The 21,650-nt window shown below is 37.6% G+C and overlaps 1 protein-coding gene and 1 long non-coding RNA gene across 4 annotated transcripts in view; both read right to left on the reverse strand.

Annotated features, from left to right (window-relative positions):
- Window positions 1-4,697: 4,697 nt before the first annotated feature.
- Window positions 4,698-10,513, reverse strand: anp32e (acidic (leucine-rich) nuclear phosphoprotein 32 family, member E). Of its 2 annotated transcripts, XM_067425509.1 has the most exons (7): window positions 10,316-10,506; window positions 7,120-7,269; window positions 6,629-6,751; window positions 5,929-6,091; window positions 5,681-5,811; window positions 5,541-5,592; window positions 4,698-5,451 (listed from the first exon to the last, which is right to left on the reverse strand). In XM_067425509.1, the coding sequence occupies exons 1-7, from the start codon at window positions 10,367-10,369 to the stop codon at window positions 5,372-5,374; spliced, it is 753 nt and encodes a 250-aa protein (XP_067281610.1). In that variant the 5' UTR covers window positions 10,370-10,506; the 3' UTR covers window positions 4,698-5,371. The 2 variants fall into 2 exon arrangements, with proteins under 2 accessions (XP_067281610.1, XP_067281609.1); XM_067425508.1 differs by having other exon boundaries at window positions 5,681-6,091; window positions 10,316-10,513.
- Window positions 10,514-17,200: 6,687 nt separating this feature from the next.
- LOC137047748 (uncharacterized) overlaps window positions 17,201-21,650 on the reverse strand; it is a 31,757-nt gene continuing 27,307 nt past the window's right edge. For both annotated transcript variants that reach the window (XR_010899239.1, XR_010899238.1), the window contains 2 exons: window positions 20,498-20,646; window positions 17,201-18,060 (listed from right to left, as the gene is read on the reverse strand). This is a non-coding gene — a long non-coding RNA (uncharacterized lncRNA). The remainder of the gene's footprint in view (window positions 18,061-20,497; window positions 20,647-21,650) is intronic.

Genomic DNA, 21,650 nt, shown 5'->3' on the forward strand with positions numbered 1-21,650 from the left:
TGGGCGTTGCACCGCGACTTTTAAGGTTTGAATTTGTTAGGCTCCCCAACACTGCTGTGATTAAAAACTATGTCCTCACATGAATACATTCTCAAGCACAGGCATGCACCAATATAGCAGATTATCAGTCTGCTAAAAATATACGTCTCGGACACCAGTTTTATTTCCAGTTCCAAATTAAATCTCCGTTTCCACCTTTCAACAATAACATTGCTTCCTCCTTTTGAGAGAGGATTTTCCAGAGTGCGAGCATTGTGCGGATGCTAGCAACAGTGCTAAAAATACATGCAGTTTTACTAATACCACATGATAAAACAAACACTCTATATAGCGCTCTGGGAGAGCAAAGGCTCAAACCTAATGTGTCATTTCTTTCAGACCAGTGCACAGTGCACATGGCCACTTATAAAAATAACATGACAACAGAGAGCTTTTAGAGATGCTGGGCTTTGCATATTTAAAGGATGAGCCACGCCACATGTAAACACTCGGACGATCAACTCTGATGGGGTTAATGCAAAAGTTACTCTTTTCAGGATACTGGTCTAGATCTATACCTGGACATAAAATAGTTTAACATGCTATTTCAAATGTCAGTTTCTTCTTTACTTTTATCTTATTTTGCATTAATGAACTACGTTTGTGCTGTGCATCCTCTTTAATAATTCACTTCCTCAAACTGTCAACCTTTACTAAATAAAAAGTAAAATAAGATTCAGCCATAAATGCAGGTTGTGTTTCTGTCTCGATAGCTTCTTGAACCCTGGGTTCAAAGCAGCTGGTGCTGTGTGCCCTCTCATGTTTAATTCATGAAGCGCACTGACAGTTAGGGTATAGTTAATGAATATGCGTCCTGGTAGTTCAGTGTCTCCATATCCTCTCAGTGTAAAAAGCTCTATAACCTCCATTCAAGTGGTGGGAGTTTGCTATATCAATGAAAATGACTTCAACCCCATGATTTTGATGAAATAATGATCAACTAGCTGCTCTATATAGCTTAACGCTGTGAGGTCTACAGATGCCCTTAAAGGGTATGATGACAGAGTAGCATGGTCACCTGCATTCATCTGGGACATCTAGGCAAAAGTATTTCATAATCAAACTAATAAAAGTCTGCCTCAAATTACACATTACACAGTTCAAAATATGGCGTACATGATGTACTTCTCAAAATACAGATCATCAAATTTCTGTATTCAAAATATCAATATACAAAAATATCAACAACCAAATGATTTTAAAAAAAATATGTTAATTCACACAAACCATCCGATTCACTAGAATAAATCGTTTTTCCAATGTAAAAGAGAGAACCTTTTAGACCGAACCGAGTCACTGAAATGAATCAGATTTTATAACACTGAGCGAGTCCACACAGAGAAATTGTGGACATTTTGAAATCTTATTTTGTGAGTGACTTTTCTTTCTGTTTTAAAGAGGTTTTCTGTTGTTTGACTACTTTTGTTTGTTTGTTTTGAATTACAGATTTTTTTGAATTACAGATTCTAGAATGAATTGGGCTTTTGGCGCCAAAAAAAAGAAAAAAAGGGAAGGCCTACAGTTTATGCAAGTGAGTTTGATTATCCCTTCATCTTTAATGTTTATTTTCTAAATGTAGGCTATGTTATAGATCTAATTGTGAACAATTCATCGTTGTATTTAAAAACAAACAAACAGAACGTTTGACCTAGTAATTTTCAAATATGACAAAACATAACTTGATAGTTCACCCAAAAAAAGTCACAACCTTTGACCTCCATAGTATTTTTTTTTGGAAGTCAATGCATGGGGCCCATCAACTTGTTTACCAAGACATTAAAATAAAAAAAACATACAGGTTTGGAACAACTTCAGGGCGAGTAAATTATGACATCATTCTTTATTTATTTATATTTCAATCTTTGATTGAACTATTTCTTTATCTGTGAAAAGACTTTTCTCTCTTGTTGACGTACCGGCATGTCCAAAATGTCCAAATCAAAGTCTGCCTCAGATTACAGCGGTTTGACATAAATGTCAGCTACTTATCAAAGTACAGATTAGAGGGATTCCAATGTCTGTTTGTTGAGCATATTTTACATGTCAATCGTCTTTTCATTCACTCACCTCGGGCCTCTTTTTGTGGTTGCATTATTTATCTGAATCTGATGTAAGGCACATACTGTATAAAGCATTGTTAAAAGTTCCCCCAGGGAGCAATGAAGATATGAAGCTAAATGGCTACTCATCATAACTGCTGCTCATCCAGCCTCGGTCATTCTACTGCATTGACTTCATATAAGGCTTACAAAGACTCGGGTTGTGTGATTGGACGGCTGGAGCTCATCAGCTGCTGTGGGGGTTGAGGCAGTCTGTACATGGATGAGCTTTTGTGTGTGTGTGTGTGTGTGTGTGTGTGTGTGTTTTTTCATCTAAGCTGTAATGTACATGAGCACAGCTGAAGCTTTCTGTGTTCTGAAATACTCTTTTCATGTGCTGTCTATAAATACAGTGATTGAATCACAAACAGACTCTACATATAGTCATGGAACATGGACATGGATTGCACATGAAATAAAATAAAATGGTTTCCTTAGATTTATAGTCTATAACATATATGTGTACAGGAATATATTAACCTGGATGAGGCTTCTTCTGAGCTATTGGGTCGTGATTGCAATATAGGAATGATTATATTCCTAAAATAAAAACAGGCATTACTAGTAAATTAGCTCCCTCAAGTGGTCTAAAGGCCATGTTACAGTGAGAGGATAAACAAGTTGGGATGTCTGTCAGAATAATACAAATATCGTTCATTGAACACGATTATGTGGCATTGTGTCATATTATGTTGAGCAATATGTCACCATGCCATTAAAGGCCTTTCACAATTATGAAACTGCAATTAATGAAACCAAAACAATTGTGTTGGCCAACAAAATGCAATTAATATTGTATAAATGTATATAACTTAAAGTGTGTATCAACTTGCACAAATGTATTAAACATACTTGTGCCCATTTCTGTGAAAAACAAACATTTAATAAAGTTTTCAGCTGCGTGTAAGCGAGTTTTTCTTCAGAGAAGAGCAGATAATAAAGTCTCGATCACTCATGGTTTGATATGCAACACAATAAAAGAGGATGAGACAACAATGTGGGAAATAAATAATCTTTTGTGAATTGTATGAATTCTTAAACAAGAGATAAACTAAGGACCCTGATCTTTTCATGTTTTTTTTTTATTTTTATTATATCCATCAGCTAATAAATGAGAACAGTTAATTATCCATGCTAACATGTATGCAAGATCATGCTAAACTCTGGTCTCAAATTAAGTGTTTTTCTCAGTAGCCAGTGAAATAGAAGAACACCATGTTTTCAACTATTGATTATTACATGGATTTAAATGAACAAATGAATTGTAAGTTGGATGTGCTGACTCCACCCTTCCAGTGATGCAGGTGTATTTCTATTGGCTGGAGTGTGAGCGCTTCACTCCTGATTAATTGATGATGCTCTTGGTAACTCTGTCTGTTGGTCACATGACACACCCCTTTCCTCTATGCTCCGCTGCTTAAAGTTTGTGTAACTCATGAATGATAAATGGTATAAGTACAAGGCTTTGCAGATGGCAGTGTGGTATACAATTAAAGTTCGTAGGCTGTTTCCATGCTTGTGGAGCTCAATGCCTCAAGCTAAAGGAAGTCAACGAGTTACTCTTGAGCTGGGATTTTTGTAAATATATTAAATCACACTTTTTAATTGCTGATTTCCCCCCTCCTCGAACACAAAACATTTCTAAACCACAACATTATGGTAAAAGGTTTTTCTTTATTTTCCACATCAAACTTACACCAGGTTGCATTAATTGAAAGGGTTTTATAAATCTTTCAAATTTATATATATATATATAAAAAAATGATTGAAACATAATTCATTTTTATCAGGACACTTCCTATCATCAACTCTGGAGACATTAAAACCGGTGCTTCCTCACCTGTGTATGAGGCTTCCAGATGGCTCTCAGTTGGAGAAAATCCAAAATTTTGTAATCAGATTACAGAAAAGGGTCAATCTTTGAACATAACATCCCATGGAGTTATGCCATTTTAATAATCAAAAGGACAAGTCACTCATTCATTACAACTAACTCAAGATGAGCTCAAAATTGGACAAAGGAGCTTGCAAACTTAAAAAGACACACACACAAAAAACCTAAATAACTCATTAAAACAAAACATCAAAATCCAAGAACTAAAATTCTTTAGAGGTTTATAGAACATAAAACCCCAATACAACACTCACACAACAACCAAGAAGTTGAAATTTAAACAGGCGACCTGCGTGTACGGAAGTCCTTTGACGTGATTTGTAATAAAACAACTGACCAAACAGAGTAATTTAAAAAAAGAAAACAAAACCTGTCGAAACATACTATATACATATTGCCATACGAACATTAGATTAAAAGGTATTACTCTGTAAAATACCTCAACGAAAGTGTGTTTCCACAGCAAGACAAAGGTAGAAAGGTACTCAAGGGTGCTGTTTAATCCAACAAAGCTGTTAAACCTGAACATGAGAAATTTCCAGCAATGGCGTTTCTCTTAAAAACGAACAAATCTCGATTTTACCGTCTAAGATGTCAAAAATAGGTGACTTCTGCATAAAACGTGAGAAAAGGGCAAACTGCTCACATAATTGAACTCTTTATTAAAAAAACTACTTGGAGATTAAAACAAATTCAATTTGCCAACCTACAGCTCGACTCCTGATCTTTGCTCAATTTACATCACATTTACATACATCACACTTTAAAATTCAAGAGATCACATACCATCTGGTCTGCCTACATGAGCCTGATCTACCAGAAAAGTTTAATCAAGTGGAGACCATCCCCTATAAAGAGTGTGACAAGATCCTTGGCAGCGATTGGTTGACCCAAGAACAAAGGGGTTGACGGTTGGAGATGATTGGCTTGCTGCTCTGTGGTGGGCTGAGAATGAGACCTGGAGAGGTAGATGAGGAGCAGGAAACACGCTGCCTCCTCACAGAGGTCTTGGGGAGCTGGAGTTTGCCGATTTGCCGTCTCCTCTCAGTGGTGAAAGCCTAGCGCTGCCTTGAACAGGCCGTCCAACAACATATTTGCAATAGGGAAACCCTTGCCAACACCCCAATTTACGTGTTGGGAATTAACTTGGAATGGCTATAAATGAATTGTCAATAAACCCCTTTATAGTGTAATATATAATGTATTTATAAAAGAAAACACTTAGCCTCTACAGTGATTTATCTATGGTTTACAAAGAGAAAAACAATCTGCAAGATCACGGTCTTTTTCAGGGTTGATCTACAGCTTGGATGTTGTTTCCAAGAAGTCAAACAAAGGGTTAGTCGTCGTCTTCATCGTCATCTTCGCCCTCATCTTCTGCGGCCCTCTTTCGTTTCTCTCCTCGAACTTCGGCCTCTTCTTTGGAGCGGAGTACAAATCTCAGTCATTAAACAGTTCAACACAGAAGCAACAATTTCGAGATGTTTGCTGGCATAGTTGATGCTTACCCTCTCCTTCTTCTTCTTCCTCCTCTACGTAATCATCATCATCTTCCTCGTCCTGAGTAACAGAGTAACCTGTTGTTATCAAGAGGTAACGTTTTGGAAAACTGGTTGTGAATGTTGAAAACAGGTGGATGCTACATCACCTGGATGTCCTCTTTCATTAGATAGGACAGGCCAACTTCTCCACCCTCAGAGCCTTCCTCATCCTCCTCCTCCTCTTCCTCATACTCCCCCAGGTGCCCTGCTCCTTCCTCGCCATCCTCATCATCATCATCTGCATAATGGTACAGGAAATAATGACTTAATGAGGTATACTTACATACAATTTCTGTGTCCATTGAAGGATGAGCATAATCAGCAATTAAAGTATGTCCAAACTCATGGCTCTCACCATCATCGTCAGCCTCAGAGTCTGGAGCTTCATTGTCTTCTGCATCAAAGCCGTCCAGGTATGTGACCTGAGGCAGAAGCTCAAAGATGCTTTCCCTGTAGTCCTCCAACGTGGTGATCTCACAGTTGAACAGGTCCAAACTCTTCAGGTTCTTTAGGTTTTGCTGAGAGTTGAAGAGCATGTCATACATCAAACAAGGTTGAATGGGGATTAATTTACATTTAAAACCACAATAACAACTGTATGACTGTACATTAAAGGTGCAGTGTGTAGCATTTATGTGGCTCTATTGACAGAAAGGCCCTATCAGTAGTGTATAAAGACCTTACATGGTGAACCGTTATGTTTTTATTACCTCAGAATGAGCCATTTCTATCTCCATACACCGAAGGTCACCTTACAGTAAAATTGCAATTTTGCGCCACCATGTTTCTACAGTAGCCCTAAACGGTCAAACTTCTCTACAGAGCGTCACTCTCTGGTGTCTCAGAGGACGCCATTTTTGTCTTATGTCAGCAACCAAAGCATCTCTATGTGCTTGGAAAGGGAGGGGTGATCGGTTACAACTCACAACCTCACCACTAGATGCCGCTACAATTTACACACTGCACCTTCAACTGAAGGGCTGATGATATCATCTTCAAAATATATTAATATAATGATTATTGTGAAATATGGTGTAAATGCATCAGTGTTTTACCAGGGCCTCCAGTGTGCTGAGCTCTTTGATCTTGTTGCCACTCAAGTTTAAGTAAGTCAGGTTGGCGCATTTCTCTGCAAGCGTCTCCAGTGCACCCGAGATATTATTATCACTCAGCTCCAACTGTAAAAGAGAATTGCCCTTAAAATTATCTTAACTGGAAAGAAATAAACATAAATTAACAAAAAGCACAATGCACAGAGAAGGTAGTGATTGTTACACTGCAATTACACAAGTATAGACCCAATTATGTGCTTATTAGATGCAATATGTTTAACATGAATATTTTGCAATGTCACACTACTTAAGTTTCCATTAGGCATTCGCCATCCATTTTTTGCACACTTTTAATAATACAACGTGTCTACATTAATATGTAAACTGTGTTACGGTATCGGTTTTCTGCATGGTTAGAACTCTAAACACAACAGATTGTCTTGTTAAGAGAACTTTGCCTGGATTTTTCTGAATTTAACGATCTCTTGACTGACCTTTCTCAGTTTTGGCAGTGAAGGTAATTTGGCCAGGGAGGTGAGACCCACGTTGACCATGCTGAGGAACTCCAGCTCCTTAAACTCATCTGTCAGGCCTTCGATCTCACCATCACTCGAGCGGCAGTTATCCACCACCAGCTCTGCTACCTGCAGGACAGATCAACATGAATAGACCTTTGGTGAGCAAATACAGTTTATTTCATACTACTGCACAAATTGCCACAATGCAACATTCAATAACTACTAATATTACAACTAATTAAAGCTGCACGACTAATCGTTAAAAGATTGCATTCTCGATTCAATGTGGCGCTTAAAAAAAAAAACATTGTATTGATAACATTGTTACACCACTAGGTGGTGGCAAGTGACTGTTAAACACGTGTTTTTTTTATTATTATCAAATCATTCAGTCGACATTTGTACAAAAATGCTGATTCATCCTAGCCTGACAAGCCAGACCCACATCAAGATGTTTGGTCTGGAAACTCACCACTGACGGCTCAATTCGAGGGGCGGATAAACGGTTGTCTTTCAAACTCCCTCTGCACGCGATAGGATAGCGCTACACCAACCAGAGCAACGTGAAGCGGAGCTAAACTTTTGCCGTATCCGGTCGACAACACTGAACACATTTTCCCTTTTTAAGAATGACTTCAGTGCCGTTCTTTGTTCTTTTCTCAAAGAAAACTCCAAGTTTTCCAGAGTCGCGGTCAAAGCTGATTCGAAAGACAGTTGTTCACCGGTTTCTGTGTAGCAGCACGCAAGCGCAACTCTGGTGTCACTATGTTAAGCCCCGCCCACCGACTCTATACACGATGTAATTGGCCTGACCAGAGTTTGGTTTTTACAGCTCAGAAGTGTTGAGAGTTGCTAGACGACACTCGCGGCAGATTAGATTTGCTGCCGCTAGGGTGCATCTAGATTTCTAGGCTAGATTCATCCAGTAAACCAAGCGAGTTATTGAATCATTTATTCAAACCGATTAAAACAAAAATTCATTAAAAGTAATCAATTTTAAACATTGCAGGAATTTACATTTTGTCAGAACCCCTAGTAAAGTGCATGCTATTTTGTTTAGTTATCTGTTCAGAATCGTGATCTCCATTTGAAAGAGAAAAAAATAAAAAGATTCTCCAGAATGGTGCAGCTCTACAACTAATGCTTATGAACATGTTTGTTAAACTCTCTAAATGTTAAGATAAATATCAGTTTTAAAAGTATGTAGTTTTTAAACACTTCAATGCTATTGGCCGAAAAACACAAAGTCCCGCCCCCAAACGCACGCATTTGTTGAGCCAGTATTTGCCATTTTACTGTACATGGTATTTGCTAGATCGTATTGCAGAAACAAACAATACCCCAATAGCACCCCTGTATTTACAGTTTTTGACTAATTAAAAAAAAATCTTAATTTCATGACTAAAGTATTTTAATACACATCATCTTGAGCACGGATGGAAGTTTTTTTGCCTAAACACCACAAACCCAAAAAGGTAATAATAGGCAAACTTTTTTTTTTTTTTTTAAATATTTAAAACAAATGAAAATGTGTTATGGGCGTTTTGGGGGAACGTGCCCATGCTCTTATAACAACAGTGAAATGTGTACGCACTGCAGCCCCAATATTTAAATATTCAATAACTTTTTGTCCTTACGGAAATATACATTTTTAGTACGGTATGTGTGCGTAATTCAACCTTGATCATTATGCTGAATTTACTGCCAGCGTCTTTTCAGAACGCTCGCTAATATTTTAAAAATAATATTTTGCTGGTGACGCAAGATACAGCCTAGTTAAAAGCAACGTATCATATAAAGCATCAACTCAAACTCGTGTAAAAGATCCCATTCATCAGATCCCTCGTTTAAATGAAGCTCCTCTACTTCGGTTCAGATCCTCCTACTACAATAATCTACTAAAATCGGAGGGGAGGAAGGGGGGCTCGCCCCTTTACCATCTGCCACATTCCTTCAATTAATAAAACAGTGACGGATATCCAAAACGGCTCCATAAAGCCGAATACATATGGCATGACTTCGGGAATAAATAACGTTACCGGAGGTTACATAAACACGCCATTAATGTAACCATGGAAGAAAATGGCAACTTGTTTTTTTAAACTGTTCGTAACGATCGAGCGACCCATTCTGTCTCTAAATGCCAATTATTCCGTTCTAGACAACACGTAGCCGTTGTGAATCAAAAATCGCTTAACTCCGATTAATAAAAACGGAGTCAAAGCCGCAAAACACCGTCTCAACTATTGATGCAACAAAATGACTTCCACTCCCCGCCCGTCAACACGGAGACTCGAGCAGCATTTCACACACACCATCCTCGCCACACACACACCGAGGCGCTGCAGAAGCCATGAACGCCTAATTATGCAGTTTGACCTGACATTCGCTCGATATGTGCTTGTGCTCTCAAGCTCTGAACATTTGACAGTCTTAGGAGGAAGACCGAAAGCAAAGTGCCCCTGAATGTCTAAGAGTTGGAGCGTAAGATGTCCGCCTTTTGGAAGACGAAACTGCTCGTTTTACTAGCTTAGAGAAGCTATAGTGAGGTAGGCATCCGTGAAGCTTGCCTACAATAAACTTTTTTTATGTGAGCAGATAAGCCTGAATTGATTCGCGTGATGTTTTGCTAGGTATTTTGCATAAATGGCCGGTACGGCTATAAATCCTATAACAACACTGACGTTTTGTTTTTATTACTACTGTTTCCCGCTGGAAGCGAGAACATTGTCGTATCGAGGACTATAATAACGTCGTAACCGAATTGTACGTCACTTGTTGAGTAATAAACATCTGAACCATTAAATAAAAAAGGGTCTCAAATAAAGCGTATTATTTTGAGGTACTAGTTGGGACGCCCACATCGACAAGTCTAACGTTAATGCAATGGCGAAGAAGACGAGTTCACATGAGTTTTACGCGCTCAAATAACGATTATATTGACTAACGTTACTTGTTAGAAATCATCTTGTACAGGTCTAAATATGCATTATGTGAGGCGTTCATTCATGCCTAAAATTTTAAATCGCATCCTTGAATGTGCCCATGTGGTCTTACAGCCGTGCTGCCATTCAGCGGAGTCTGACTATTCCCTAAGTGCAGGATGGACAGGTTGCGAACTAACATCATATCTCGTTTCCGTGGAAAAAATAAATAATTAATAAGCGCTCACCTCCGCTGGAGTTCTGTTCCTCAGCTCTAAACTGATCCTCTTCTTCATCTCCATTTTGTTGGTGATTGCTGCACTGGGTTAGACCGTTTAAAGAAAAAAAATTGTCAGAAACTCCGGAGCGCGGACCAACGGCTCGGCTATCTTCAATGGCTGCCGTTCTCAAACTGATCCTCCATGATACCTCGCACCCAACCCCCTTTCTGAGATCCCGCCTTCACTGTGCCCTGATTGGTTTGTTGTTATTTTCAATCCTGTGAGTGGTGGATCATCCTGTCACTCAAACGGATCACACTTATCAACATAATCGGTCTTTGTAGACTGACGTGATTGGTTGGAAATACGCGCGCAGTAAATTTTAGACGGGACGGTCAAAACGTCAGTATGAAGCTTTCAAACTGTTAATCCGCCCATTCTTTGTTCTCATTGGCGCCTGGAAGCGATGTCCATGTCCTTTAATACTCCAGTAATTCGAAATCAATTTGGAGAACAGGTTAAAATTGTTCATTTTAAAAAAAGCCTAAAGTGAGCACTAACAAATCAGAGAAAGAACATAAGTCATAGTTTTTCCTCACATACAAGTAAAACGTGTTTTTCACTTCTAGCACAAAATGAACTAATAATACTTTGAATGTAATACTTCCATACAATAATTCCACAAAATGGCTGACCATAAACCCAGACGGTCATGGTGGCTTGAAGGCTGCACGCACGCACGCCACGCCATCTGTCCCATGCAATGTGCTGCTGATCGCCTCACCACAGAACTCCCGAAGGCCCATTTGGTCGTAGAGTAGTGTTAGGTTATCGTTATAAATTAGTAAAAAAAATCTCTTGATTTTCTTCAAAAATAGCTTTATTTAAAATAGCTTAAAAACAATTTGTCCCCACCTATTAGACGAAAATAAGCCCTGGTGTAAAATGAATGTGCATTAGTGCAACACCCCAAGGTGACCACTAGGGCTACATGGCACACTGACCCTGAAGTGGAATGGACACCACAACTGATCTCCTAAGCTGATTTATCTAGGCTGCCAAAGAAGAAGTGAATAATCTTTTGTATAAAACAGTCATTAGGACAGACTACCTATTATATTGTTTGTTTATCTCACAAGAAACACGTGTATATTTCAAACGGTATGAGAAATTACCTTTTTAAATTTTTATTCATTAATTTCTAAGATAGTTACATTTTAAGGGAAACCTTTTTTTGTACATATTTTTTCAAATTATCATGAATTGTACATTATTATTTTCAAAAATTTGCCCTTACAATTTTTTAATACCTTTAATACCATTTTTATTTCCTCTCTCTCTCTCTCTCTCTCTCTCTCTCTCTCTCTCTCTCTCTCTCTCTCTCTCTCTCTCTCTCTCTCTCTCTCTCTCTCTCTCTCTCTCTCTCAAAGTTTTTTATATTAGCTTCTCAGTACAAATTAGATTCCCAACAATTCCCGACCCTCACCACCAAATCCCTGGGATTACATCCACACTAATGATATTTTTTTAAAATAAAATTTCTATTTGTTGCTGTTTTTTGTTTTGTTTTTCATTTGCAGACCTATAACTCATGGTAAAGTCCAGTATTTAGATGTTGGGACACATTTCAAGTCAACAGGCAGGAAACAGGAGAGGGGTCAAAAGCCTGCTCAGAATGACACAAATCATATTTCTGGACTGAAATCACATTTTAGTTTATGTGTATCTTAATCCCTTACATTATTTTGAACACAAATTGACTAGTAAATGCTGAACAACAATGCCATAAAACCCCACTAGATGGCAGGCGGTGAAAGGACACGGCTGAAACCAGTTAGGACTGGTTAGGACTGCTTGTGAACCTTGTGGCCTTATAGGAAGATGTCGCTAGATGGAGCACTAGAGCTTAACACAGACATTTTACTCAAACACTAAAGATTAGGCTAACATATATTTTTGGAACGTTACACTTAAAACCATTCTTCCCATTTTAGCATGTAATCAGACCGTTTTACACTTTGGACAGGCGTAAGACTGACTTGTAGGCCATCGGACCAAGTTAACTAGCATAATGACTGGTAATATTCATTAAGCTTGAACCCTGGATATTCTCTTGGTTGACCTTGATTGAGGGCCATTGTCACGTCTTCTCAATGTTTCCTGCAGCCTTTTGTCCTCCGGCTGCATGGTGGCCCGCTGAGGGGGTCGACAGATGGGGGAGAGGGTTTCACGTTCAGGCAAGAATAATGGGAGACACACACTAGTGTATTCTCATGCAAAAAACACAATGGGCCAACGGCAATCAGACTGCCTTGGGAATCCCTAACAAGTGTTTAATACTGGAGTGATTGAGAGAAATACACCGCCAAGTACAAAAGAGCCCAAGAGGCTCAAGACAGACGTTTTAGGCTATAAGTGTGACGGCTATTTAGAACAATTAGTCAGTCTTTAAAATGGAGAACATTACGTTCTGCTCTAAATGTTGTCTCTTATGAATTTACATATGCAGATTAGAGTTTGTAAACTGTAGTAAGCTGTAGAATTAGTCTGGATTACTTGAAGTCAACCAAGGCACGTGAACTGCGTTGCCCTAATAAAGAGAGCAAAACACAATAGTATGAAGTTCTGGCCTTGGTTAGAAATAACAAGAGGAATGTGAGAGACATTTAATTGGATCCAGGTGTAGCTGCCAACCCACATGAACAAGGTCAAGTGTGCGTGGGTTTGTGGGATTGAGGCTGTAGTGGGATATGTATACTAAATCCTGGGAAAATGCTGTCTTCCTTAGGAAGGCGATGTGTAAATCACAAGCAGAAATTAGAAAAGTGACAAAAAGGGCACTTATAATGAAAACAAGAAACTGATTCAAAACTGCTGTTAGCATAAGCAGCTTAGATTAACTGTAAAATGCACTTTGAGAGCACTGGATTTTGCAAGAGGCAATCAAAGCTTGAGTAATGTCTAAAGCAGAGGGTTGTATTGGTAAACAATATGACATTATACTGTTATTTTCAGACATAAAAGCATGCCAGCAATATTTTTGTTGGATTAGTTGTTGGATCCGACACTGTTCATTCATCATAAGCTACAGCCAAGGAGGAAGACTTATTTCATGTGGTTGTGCAAGACTTTGATGCTTTGTGAATGAACATATTGATCACACACAAGTGGCATCTGTACCGGAGCCTGTTTCTGAAACACACACGTGTTAACAAAGGGTTTATTTGTGCATATGTCTCAGTGCATCACACCCTGCAGTATAACATGTAAAGGCTCGTGAGGGCGTGTTTGTGAGTGTGTCAGGGAGCGTGTTCACGGTGTCAAGGGAGGGTATGAATATAACTTGATCTAAATGGTGTAGCACAATGTCTGACAGTCTGTATTTTGTTCTTAGAGGCTAAATTTAAAGAACTGAAAGACAGGACAAATCAATTCCTATCAGTCACTCAAAGATTTAGATTTCTTTTCACAAAAAGAAATGTTTTTGTTTTGTTTTTGTAAACTGAACCTTTACCCTTACAATAAATAAGTTCATTTCAAATTCAAGTTCATTTTATTAATTATACTTAAGTACAGTTAGTGTATATTTTAAGCATACTTTATATAATAAGTACTTATACTAAATCCTGGAAAAATGCTGTCTTCTATAGGATGGCGATGTGTAAATCTTTATATTGTAAGTACTAATATCAATGTACTAAAAGTATGTTATAAGCACTACTTGGGACTAAATTGGCCCACTTTTTAGTGTTTTAGAAGTACTTCAACACAACTAGTTTACCACTAAGTTTTCTTTAAGTGAACATAACATCATACTTATAGTTAGGTATCCTGCAGATGTTCAATGTTTATTGATCACGTCATTTTATAATGTGTGACATACGACATATGTGTAAGCGATCTTTTAGGGCCACTCGTCCGCAATAACGAGTGTACAGACGATTCTTAGTTTAAAAGTACAACAGCACATCGAATAAACTTTGAAAAAGAGTAGATGTACTGTTGTTAAAATTAGGATTAGTTCGCTTGAAACATTTCAGAGTGGCTTCACTCACACTGGTCTCTATATGAAAAATATGTCCACACTTGCATCATTGTCTTATTCAAAGGCATTTGAATGCCCTGCGGTCACATGGATGAGTCAAATCAGATGATGTAATCATTAAACAGGATTGGGAATTTTCTTGAAGATAAGGCGTCTTTCAGTGACTATAATTGCCTTGAAGCCCCCAGCACAGAAACCCTGAGACAGAGCCGCAGTGAACAGATACAGGCTGTTATCAATGACCGTCCAGTTCAAAAGGAAGAACTCCAGAGATGAACTGAGATACGTGTGAAGGAGATAAATCAACTAAGCCCAATTTATGCACAGATTCATTCCCCACTTCCTGGTCATTTTTCAAAATTCACTGCTCTCCAAGTCCACAAACTTCCTACTATGAGCAAAAGGATTTGGAAAAAATGAAGACATCATCAGTGGACACACACTCGACCTAATTTAGATTATCTGGAGCTGCTTTACTCTGGGAGTGTGAGGTGGAGGTCACTTACAAATCAGTCCCAGAGAAATACAGCCTCTGTTTTCTTAGGCTTCTCGGGATAGCCATTCGGACCATAATCCATGACTGATTTACAAAGGAAAAAGAGCATGAACCTGAACACTGTATAGGTCAAGGACAGAGGTCCTTAACTCCTCCTGTGGGGACAAAAAGAATGCTGACTCGGGACTAAGCTTTTAACCATCCTGAAATACATGAGAACCTATTAGTCATTGTAAACAAGTGCATTTCAATCCTTATGAGAGTAAAATGATCCATCCATTAATCCATCCATCTATCAAACATTCAGCTATTTCTCATTCCACACTTGATCTCAAATCTCTCGAACTGCACTGTTAGGGAATCATTATTTCTGCAAGTTTGACTAACACATGTGGATGTTGTGTAGCGGTGTGGTTAGAATAGCTAACTGTCGATCTTTTCTCCCTGTGCTGTAGTTACAGAGCGTTTTTCTTAGTGAGCTCATTTCCTGCATGTGCTTCCAGGAAGGGGAACGATGAGAACCAGAGATTTTGCAGGTACCCCAAACTTTGGACTCTCTCCCAAAAGCCTTTTTTCCTAAACATCTCCACAGACTGCACTGTGGGTGGGTTTAAAGAAAAAAACCCATAAACTCTAAATACTCAAAATGTATCCATTTGACCTAGCTTTACCTATAAAACATGTGAATGCGTCAGATTACAACAGATGCTCTGCTAAAGAACACAGTTGAGACTCAAAATAATCAAATCATGGCGTTACATAGCCTAGAAATCTAGACGCACCAGAGCAGCAGCAAATCTAATCTAACGCGAGTCTAGCAACTCTCAATACAATTCTGAGCTGTAAAAGCCAAACTCTGGTCAGACCAATCACATCGTGTATAGAGTCGGTGGGCGGGGCTTAACATAGTGACAGCAAAGTTGCGTTTGCGTGCTTCTAGTAAACACAAGCTGGCGAACGGCGGTCTTTTGAATCAGCTTTAAACCGCGACTCTGGAAGACTTGGAGTTAAGCTTTTCTTTGAGAAAAGAACAAAGAACGGCACTGAAGTCATTCTTAAAAAGGGAAGATGTGTTCGGAGTTTAGCCGACCGGATACGGCGAAAGTTTAATCTTTCAACGAGCTCTGCTTCACCTTCGTTGCTCTGGTTGGTGTAGCGCTATCCTATCGCGTGCAGAGGGAGTTTGAAAGACAACCGTTTATCCCGCCCCTCGGATTGAGCTGTCAATGGTGAGTTTCCAGACCAAACATTTTGATGTGGGTCTGGCTTGTCAGGCTAGGCGATATATAAACTCTTAAAATGTTAAACTTAAAAACTTAAATGTTCCTGACACACAAGTAAAGGCTTTAACATCCATGGAACCGTCATAATCCACAAAATATTCTTTATAGTAAAAGGGGGTTCTTTACATTATTAAGAAAGAACTGTTTATTGAAAGGTTCTGTGGGGAACCATACATGGATCTTGCTGTAAAAAAAAAAAAAAAAACTAATTTTGGAACCATTTTTAAGAGTGTAATGTAAAGTTAAGCTATTCCACTTATTGCATTCTTTCCTTTGGAGACTGTAGTAAATATTGAAGAAAATGTTTGAGTCCAGACATGCAGTGATACATCACGTATATAACAGCTTTATGGTGCTCAAGACTTCATGGCAGAGTGGGTTCAGCTCCTCAGCTGTGTCAACTGCTTCTTCTCATTTAAACGTATGTTGGTTGTTCTGCGTTCATGCTGTGGGACTATTCTTATCACTTGAGAACATTTCTCAGTGCCAGCATTAAATGAGATGGTGGGATAAGTGCTAACAGTCTGTTGCTTCCAGACTTTATTCTTGGCTTTCAGCAAGCGGCGCGTTCAAAATAATAGATGTTGGACCAAATATTGCCCATGTTTTTTTACTCGATTATATCAGATTTCATATTCTGGAGCTTTAAAATCATGGAAAGTTTTTTTCAAGTGTTTCAATCAATGCCAGAATTGTTTTTTTCTGTTGTACGATTGGCTATGTTATACCATGGACTGTGTTACAGCATTTTAGTTTAAAAAGGTTCTGTATTGGCATATATGGTTCCATGAAAAACCTTTAACATCTGTTGAACCTTTCCAATCCACAAAAGTAATAATTATTTTATAATTATTCAAATGTTTTTTACACTAAGAAAAAAAGGTTATTTTAAGAACTGTTCATTGAAAGGTTATTTGGGGAAGCAAAAAAATGGTTTGTCAATGGCATCAATGCGAATAAACCCATTTCAAACCTTTATTTTTAAGAGCGTATAACCATCCAGTAAATAGATCAAACCTATCATGACTTACGGCATTGTTTCTGAATTCAGTATAAGTTAAGCTCTTTAAACCGGTATATTGTTAATTGCTGTCTATGGAGGGGCCTGAAAGCGCTCAGATTTCATCAAAAATATCTTAATTGTGTTTCCCGGATGAACAAAAGTCTTATAGGTTTGGAATGACATGAGGGTGATTAATTAATGACAGAATTTTAATTTTTGGGTGAACTACGCCTTTAAAACTTTTATTTACTAAAAAGTTGGACAATTAAGTCCCAAGTAGTTTTGAAGCAGTAGCTACACTTACAAGTATTCTTCTATGGATATTAGTATCCTTACTACATAAAGTATACATAAACTAAACTAGTTCTATACATAAACTATTCTAATTAGACCCCATTGACATGCATTATATGAGCAACGGTTGAAGTTAAAAATCTTCATTGGTGTTCTCCTGAAGAAACAAACACACCTACATCTTGGATGGCCCAGGGGTAAGCAGATAAACATCACATTTTCATTTTTGGGTGAACCTTTAAGTATACTTAATTAAATGAACTTTTTTAAGGGTTGACTGAACCCAGAATATTCCTTTAATCTCTAATCATCGAGAAATTCTCACAGAATAAGAGTGAGTTTTGTGTGTAAGCGGTCCATGATGGAGAATTCCTCACAGGTCTGTTCTTACAGTGTGCATGGAAAACAGCTTCTGGATGAGAGCCCAGATTCCATGCAAATGCTCTCCGCTAAACACTCACAAATGTTTTCTCCCACCGTCTTGTCCATTGTGGGACCTCACAGCCAGAGCGGCAGATCATCCCGCTCCCCCTGGGGTCTCCAGCGACCCCCGAGACTCATCTTCTCTCTGTTCTCACGTACACACATCCCATTCAGTGCGCTGGTCAGCCGTGCCCACGCCGAGAGATCAGTGGGAGTGTGGCTAACATCCTGCTCACATGTAAATCAAGAGAAGAAGCCCATGCTGTAATTCACCCCCATTGGATAATGTTCTCAAGTCTTTCTAAACACTGTGAAAGCTCAATTCAGGATCCAAAAGTGATATTTTATGATTCCCCTTAAACACTTAATCATGAGTGCAATTCGGTTCATAAAATGTTTACAAAAGAAAGTAATGCATTAAATGAGGCCGGGTCTCTCATAGGGGTAGTTAAGATATGAATCTCTAATCCCTTATTTTCCCCTCTGATCCCCCACAAGAGAAATACTATCCTGTTTTTTTTTCTGTCTCACCATGGTGGCTTAGATTCATTTCAAAAGAGCAATTTATAACAAACTATTTTTACTGTTAAAAAGTACACTGTAAAAAAATATTTTAAAAATAAGTTACCTGAAAGTTGAGTTCATTGAAATTAAAAATTTGAGTTAAAGGTGCACTATGTAGTATTTTTGCAGTAAAATATCCAAAAACCACTAGGCCGGTGTTATCTATTTTGTTCAGTTGAGTACCTACAATATCCCAAATGTTTCCAACTATTTGTAAATTGTGAGAAAATTGCTATTTTAACTAAGGACAGGGACGTTTCAGCATAGCGTTTGAGCGAGTCGCCTGTCAATCGCGTCATATCTGCGCTACCCTCGGTTTCGGCTTTTATTTGGCAGGAGCGCTTTACTCTTAGCAGTGTGAACAACTGAACGCACGGAGTAACGTCATAACATCGTTTTTAAACACACTTAAATGTATCTAATATGATAAACAGAGCTGCATTACCCCATAATCATAACCAGAAGAGTGGATCAGTGCAGGCGCCTGGCGACTGTGTCCCGTCCCGTCATAATAAAAGTCCCGGTGTTCATGAGGCGGGTATTTGTTTAACAATCGCTCCAGCAGCCGTGCTCAGGTCCACAACACATTTGGTCCTGCTCTGCTTTACACTACAGTAACGTTAATAACCGCATGCATGAAACATGATTTCTGCCCGAGTCCTATTTCCCACCCGCTGTGAGGTGAAGACCACATCTCCCAAGATGCTGCGCTCAAACTTTGTGTCATCAAACCATGCATTTGTTTTGAATAGGCGTCCTCCAGTGGACGGAAAGTTGCATAGTGCACCTTTAATGCAATGAACATTTTTAAGAATCGACAACCTTTATTAAAATCTTAAAAGATTTTGTAAGCATATTGGGTAATTGTGTGTTTTATTTGTGATGACGCAGTGAAACATGCCAAATAGTACTATTGTAAATGATTTATAAAAAAATGTTATGCAGTTCAGATACAATAATATTTTTAGTTTCTATTTATTTAAACCAATTTCCTTCATTGTATCAACTTATTTTTTTATTTTATTTCAATAAACTCAACATTTTAAGGCAACAATAAAATATTATTTGATAAACGTATGAAACTAAAGTTAGAAGTTTAACACCAAAACTAGAATAACCAAAGCTCAAATGTAAAAAAAAAATTTTTAAATACTAAAATGCCAAAAAAAAAAAAAAAACCCACGTCACGACACATTTTTTTCCCTCGCAAAACATTTATGAGTGAACGCAAAAAGTGGAGTTGCTGACTTACATTTTTAAGTACAATCAACTTAGATGTTTAAGTCATTTCAACTTAAATGTCATTAAACTGACTTAAAAAATAGTTGAAACTTGTATAACATTAAACAAGTTGAACATTGCTCAATTTATTTTGATGAGTTAAAAACATGTTATCAAAACGTATTGATCATATAATTTTTTACAGTGTATGCAATCTGTCCTCCCATCTCGTATTTAATGCAATAAGCTATGTTGGAGGGACAATGAAAAAATTTGCTTTATAAATATTGTATTATTGTTTACCATATATGTATTTATTAATATATTGAGATCAAGCAATAATTGGTCACTTTAGTCCCCAGATTTTCCTGTTGAAAAACCCCTTTCAAAGAGAAAAGACTTCACATGAGAACATCAAAACAAACAAAATACCAGATCGGAAAAAAATCCTCACTAAATGCATTATATATTTTTTAAATGTCCTTCAGCACATGTGTAGAGTAAAGCGGGATCTTAACTCATATCAAACCCACCATGGAAAAATTACACTCAAGTAAAAGATCAACACAAAATGAATATATAGGCACCCAATACAACATAAATCTTCTCCCCAAACTCCTCTGAAGAGCAATAAAACCCAGGGCTTAGTTTGAATTGGCACCTTGCAGTGTAATCTATATAGCAACATGACCGTTCCCCACTCAATGACCCATGTGGGCACCGACAGCCTCCTTGCAGTCAGTCTGAGGTTTTGCTCTCTTTTTAATGGAAGGCATCTCAGATTTCAGCATAAGCCAAGGGTGTGTCTGCAGCCCACGGGCACAGATTAGGATTGAAATAAGAGGACGAGGCTTTTTAAAGCAGGAAAGTTGAACTTAACTGGTCGTAGGAGGCGCTCGTCTTGTCTCACGGATGCGCAGCTCACCCACACACAGTCCCACGGTCCAATTCACACAGCTGGGGGTTGTGAAGAGGGTTTGAAGACTGCCAAGTCTGGCTGACTCAGAGCGAGGACTGATCAGGACACATCTGCAAGACAGGAAAGAAAGGCTGAAAGGCCCAGAATATTCATTCATTTACGTACTTCACTAAGAAACACCCCCTGCGCTCTGTTCTTTCCTGCTACTGAAGTCCATCTCTATGTACCTTGAGCCTCTCCTCAGGCCCCTGCTGAGTAGAAAGGATGGGCAGGTCAAAACCCCCTGCCTCCCAAACAGAACTCAAAAACATCTGGCACTTGGCATAGCAGAGGGTTTCTAATACTGTGGGACCCGCATGAAAAGATATTCAGGCTTTTTTTCCCAAGATATTTGACACTTGAACGTCTTTATGTAAAACTAAAACAACTGTGTTTGAACTTCAACCTGTTGAGAAAAATATATAAAATGTATTTTAACAGTAAGAAATAAAAAGCAAATATGCACATCGGTTGCAACCAAATATGTATTAAAAAATAATATTATAAATGTAAAATAAAAACCTTATAAAATAAATGTTTATATATTTTACAAATATGATAAGGATTATAATTTAAAATTATACATTTAAAAAACCTTTAAATGTGAAAAAATATTGAAAATATTATGATTAATAATTAAATATTTAAAACATTAAACTATTATATCTAAAATAAATGTTTAAATATTTTATAAATAATATAATAATGATTTTTATCATTTAAAAAACAATATAAATCTTTAAATATTAAAAAAATTGTTTAATGTTGTGATTAAATATTTTTTAAAATAAACTAATATATATACAATTATTTGTAATATTTTATAAATATTATAAGGATTATTATAAAATACAAAAAAAAAAATCTTTAAATGTTAATTTAAAAAAGTGATTAATGACTAAATATGTAAGCCATTAAACTAATACACTGTATATAAAATACATTTTTAAATATTTTAATTAATTTAATAAAAAAATTGATTAAGGACTAAATATTTAAATCTCTTTTTCCTTTCTGATTATTTTTTCCTTTATCTGGTTTAAAGCAATATTTATAATGGGGATGATCATATTTA

The sequence above is a fragment of the Pseudorasbora parva genome, chromosome 19, assembly GCF_024679245.1.
Source record: "Pseudorasbora parva isolate DD20220531a chromosome 19, ASM2467924v1, whole genome shotgun sequence".
In the NCBI taxonomy this organism is placed as follows: Eukaryota; Metazoa; Chordata; class Actinopteri; order Cypriniformes; family Gobionidae; genus Pseudorasbora; species Pseudorasbora parva.

Excerpts from the sequence above, each read along its gene's own strand:
- anp32e (XM_067425508.1), bottom strand. The coding sequence starts at position 10,369 with ATGGAGATGAAGAAGAGGATCAGTTTAGAGCTGAGGAACAGAACTCCA. Across the intron at positions 6,752-7,119 it reads CACTGCCAAAACTGAGAAAG|TTGGAGCTGAGTGATAATAA; the intron begins GTCAGTCAAGAG and ends TCTCTTTTACAG. Across the intron at positions 5,593-5,680 it reads TAATGAAAGAGGACATCCAG|GACGAGGAAGATGATGATGA; the intron begins GTGATGTAGCAT and ends TCTGTTACTCAG.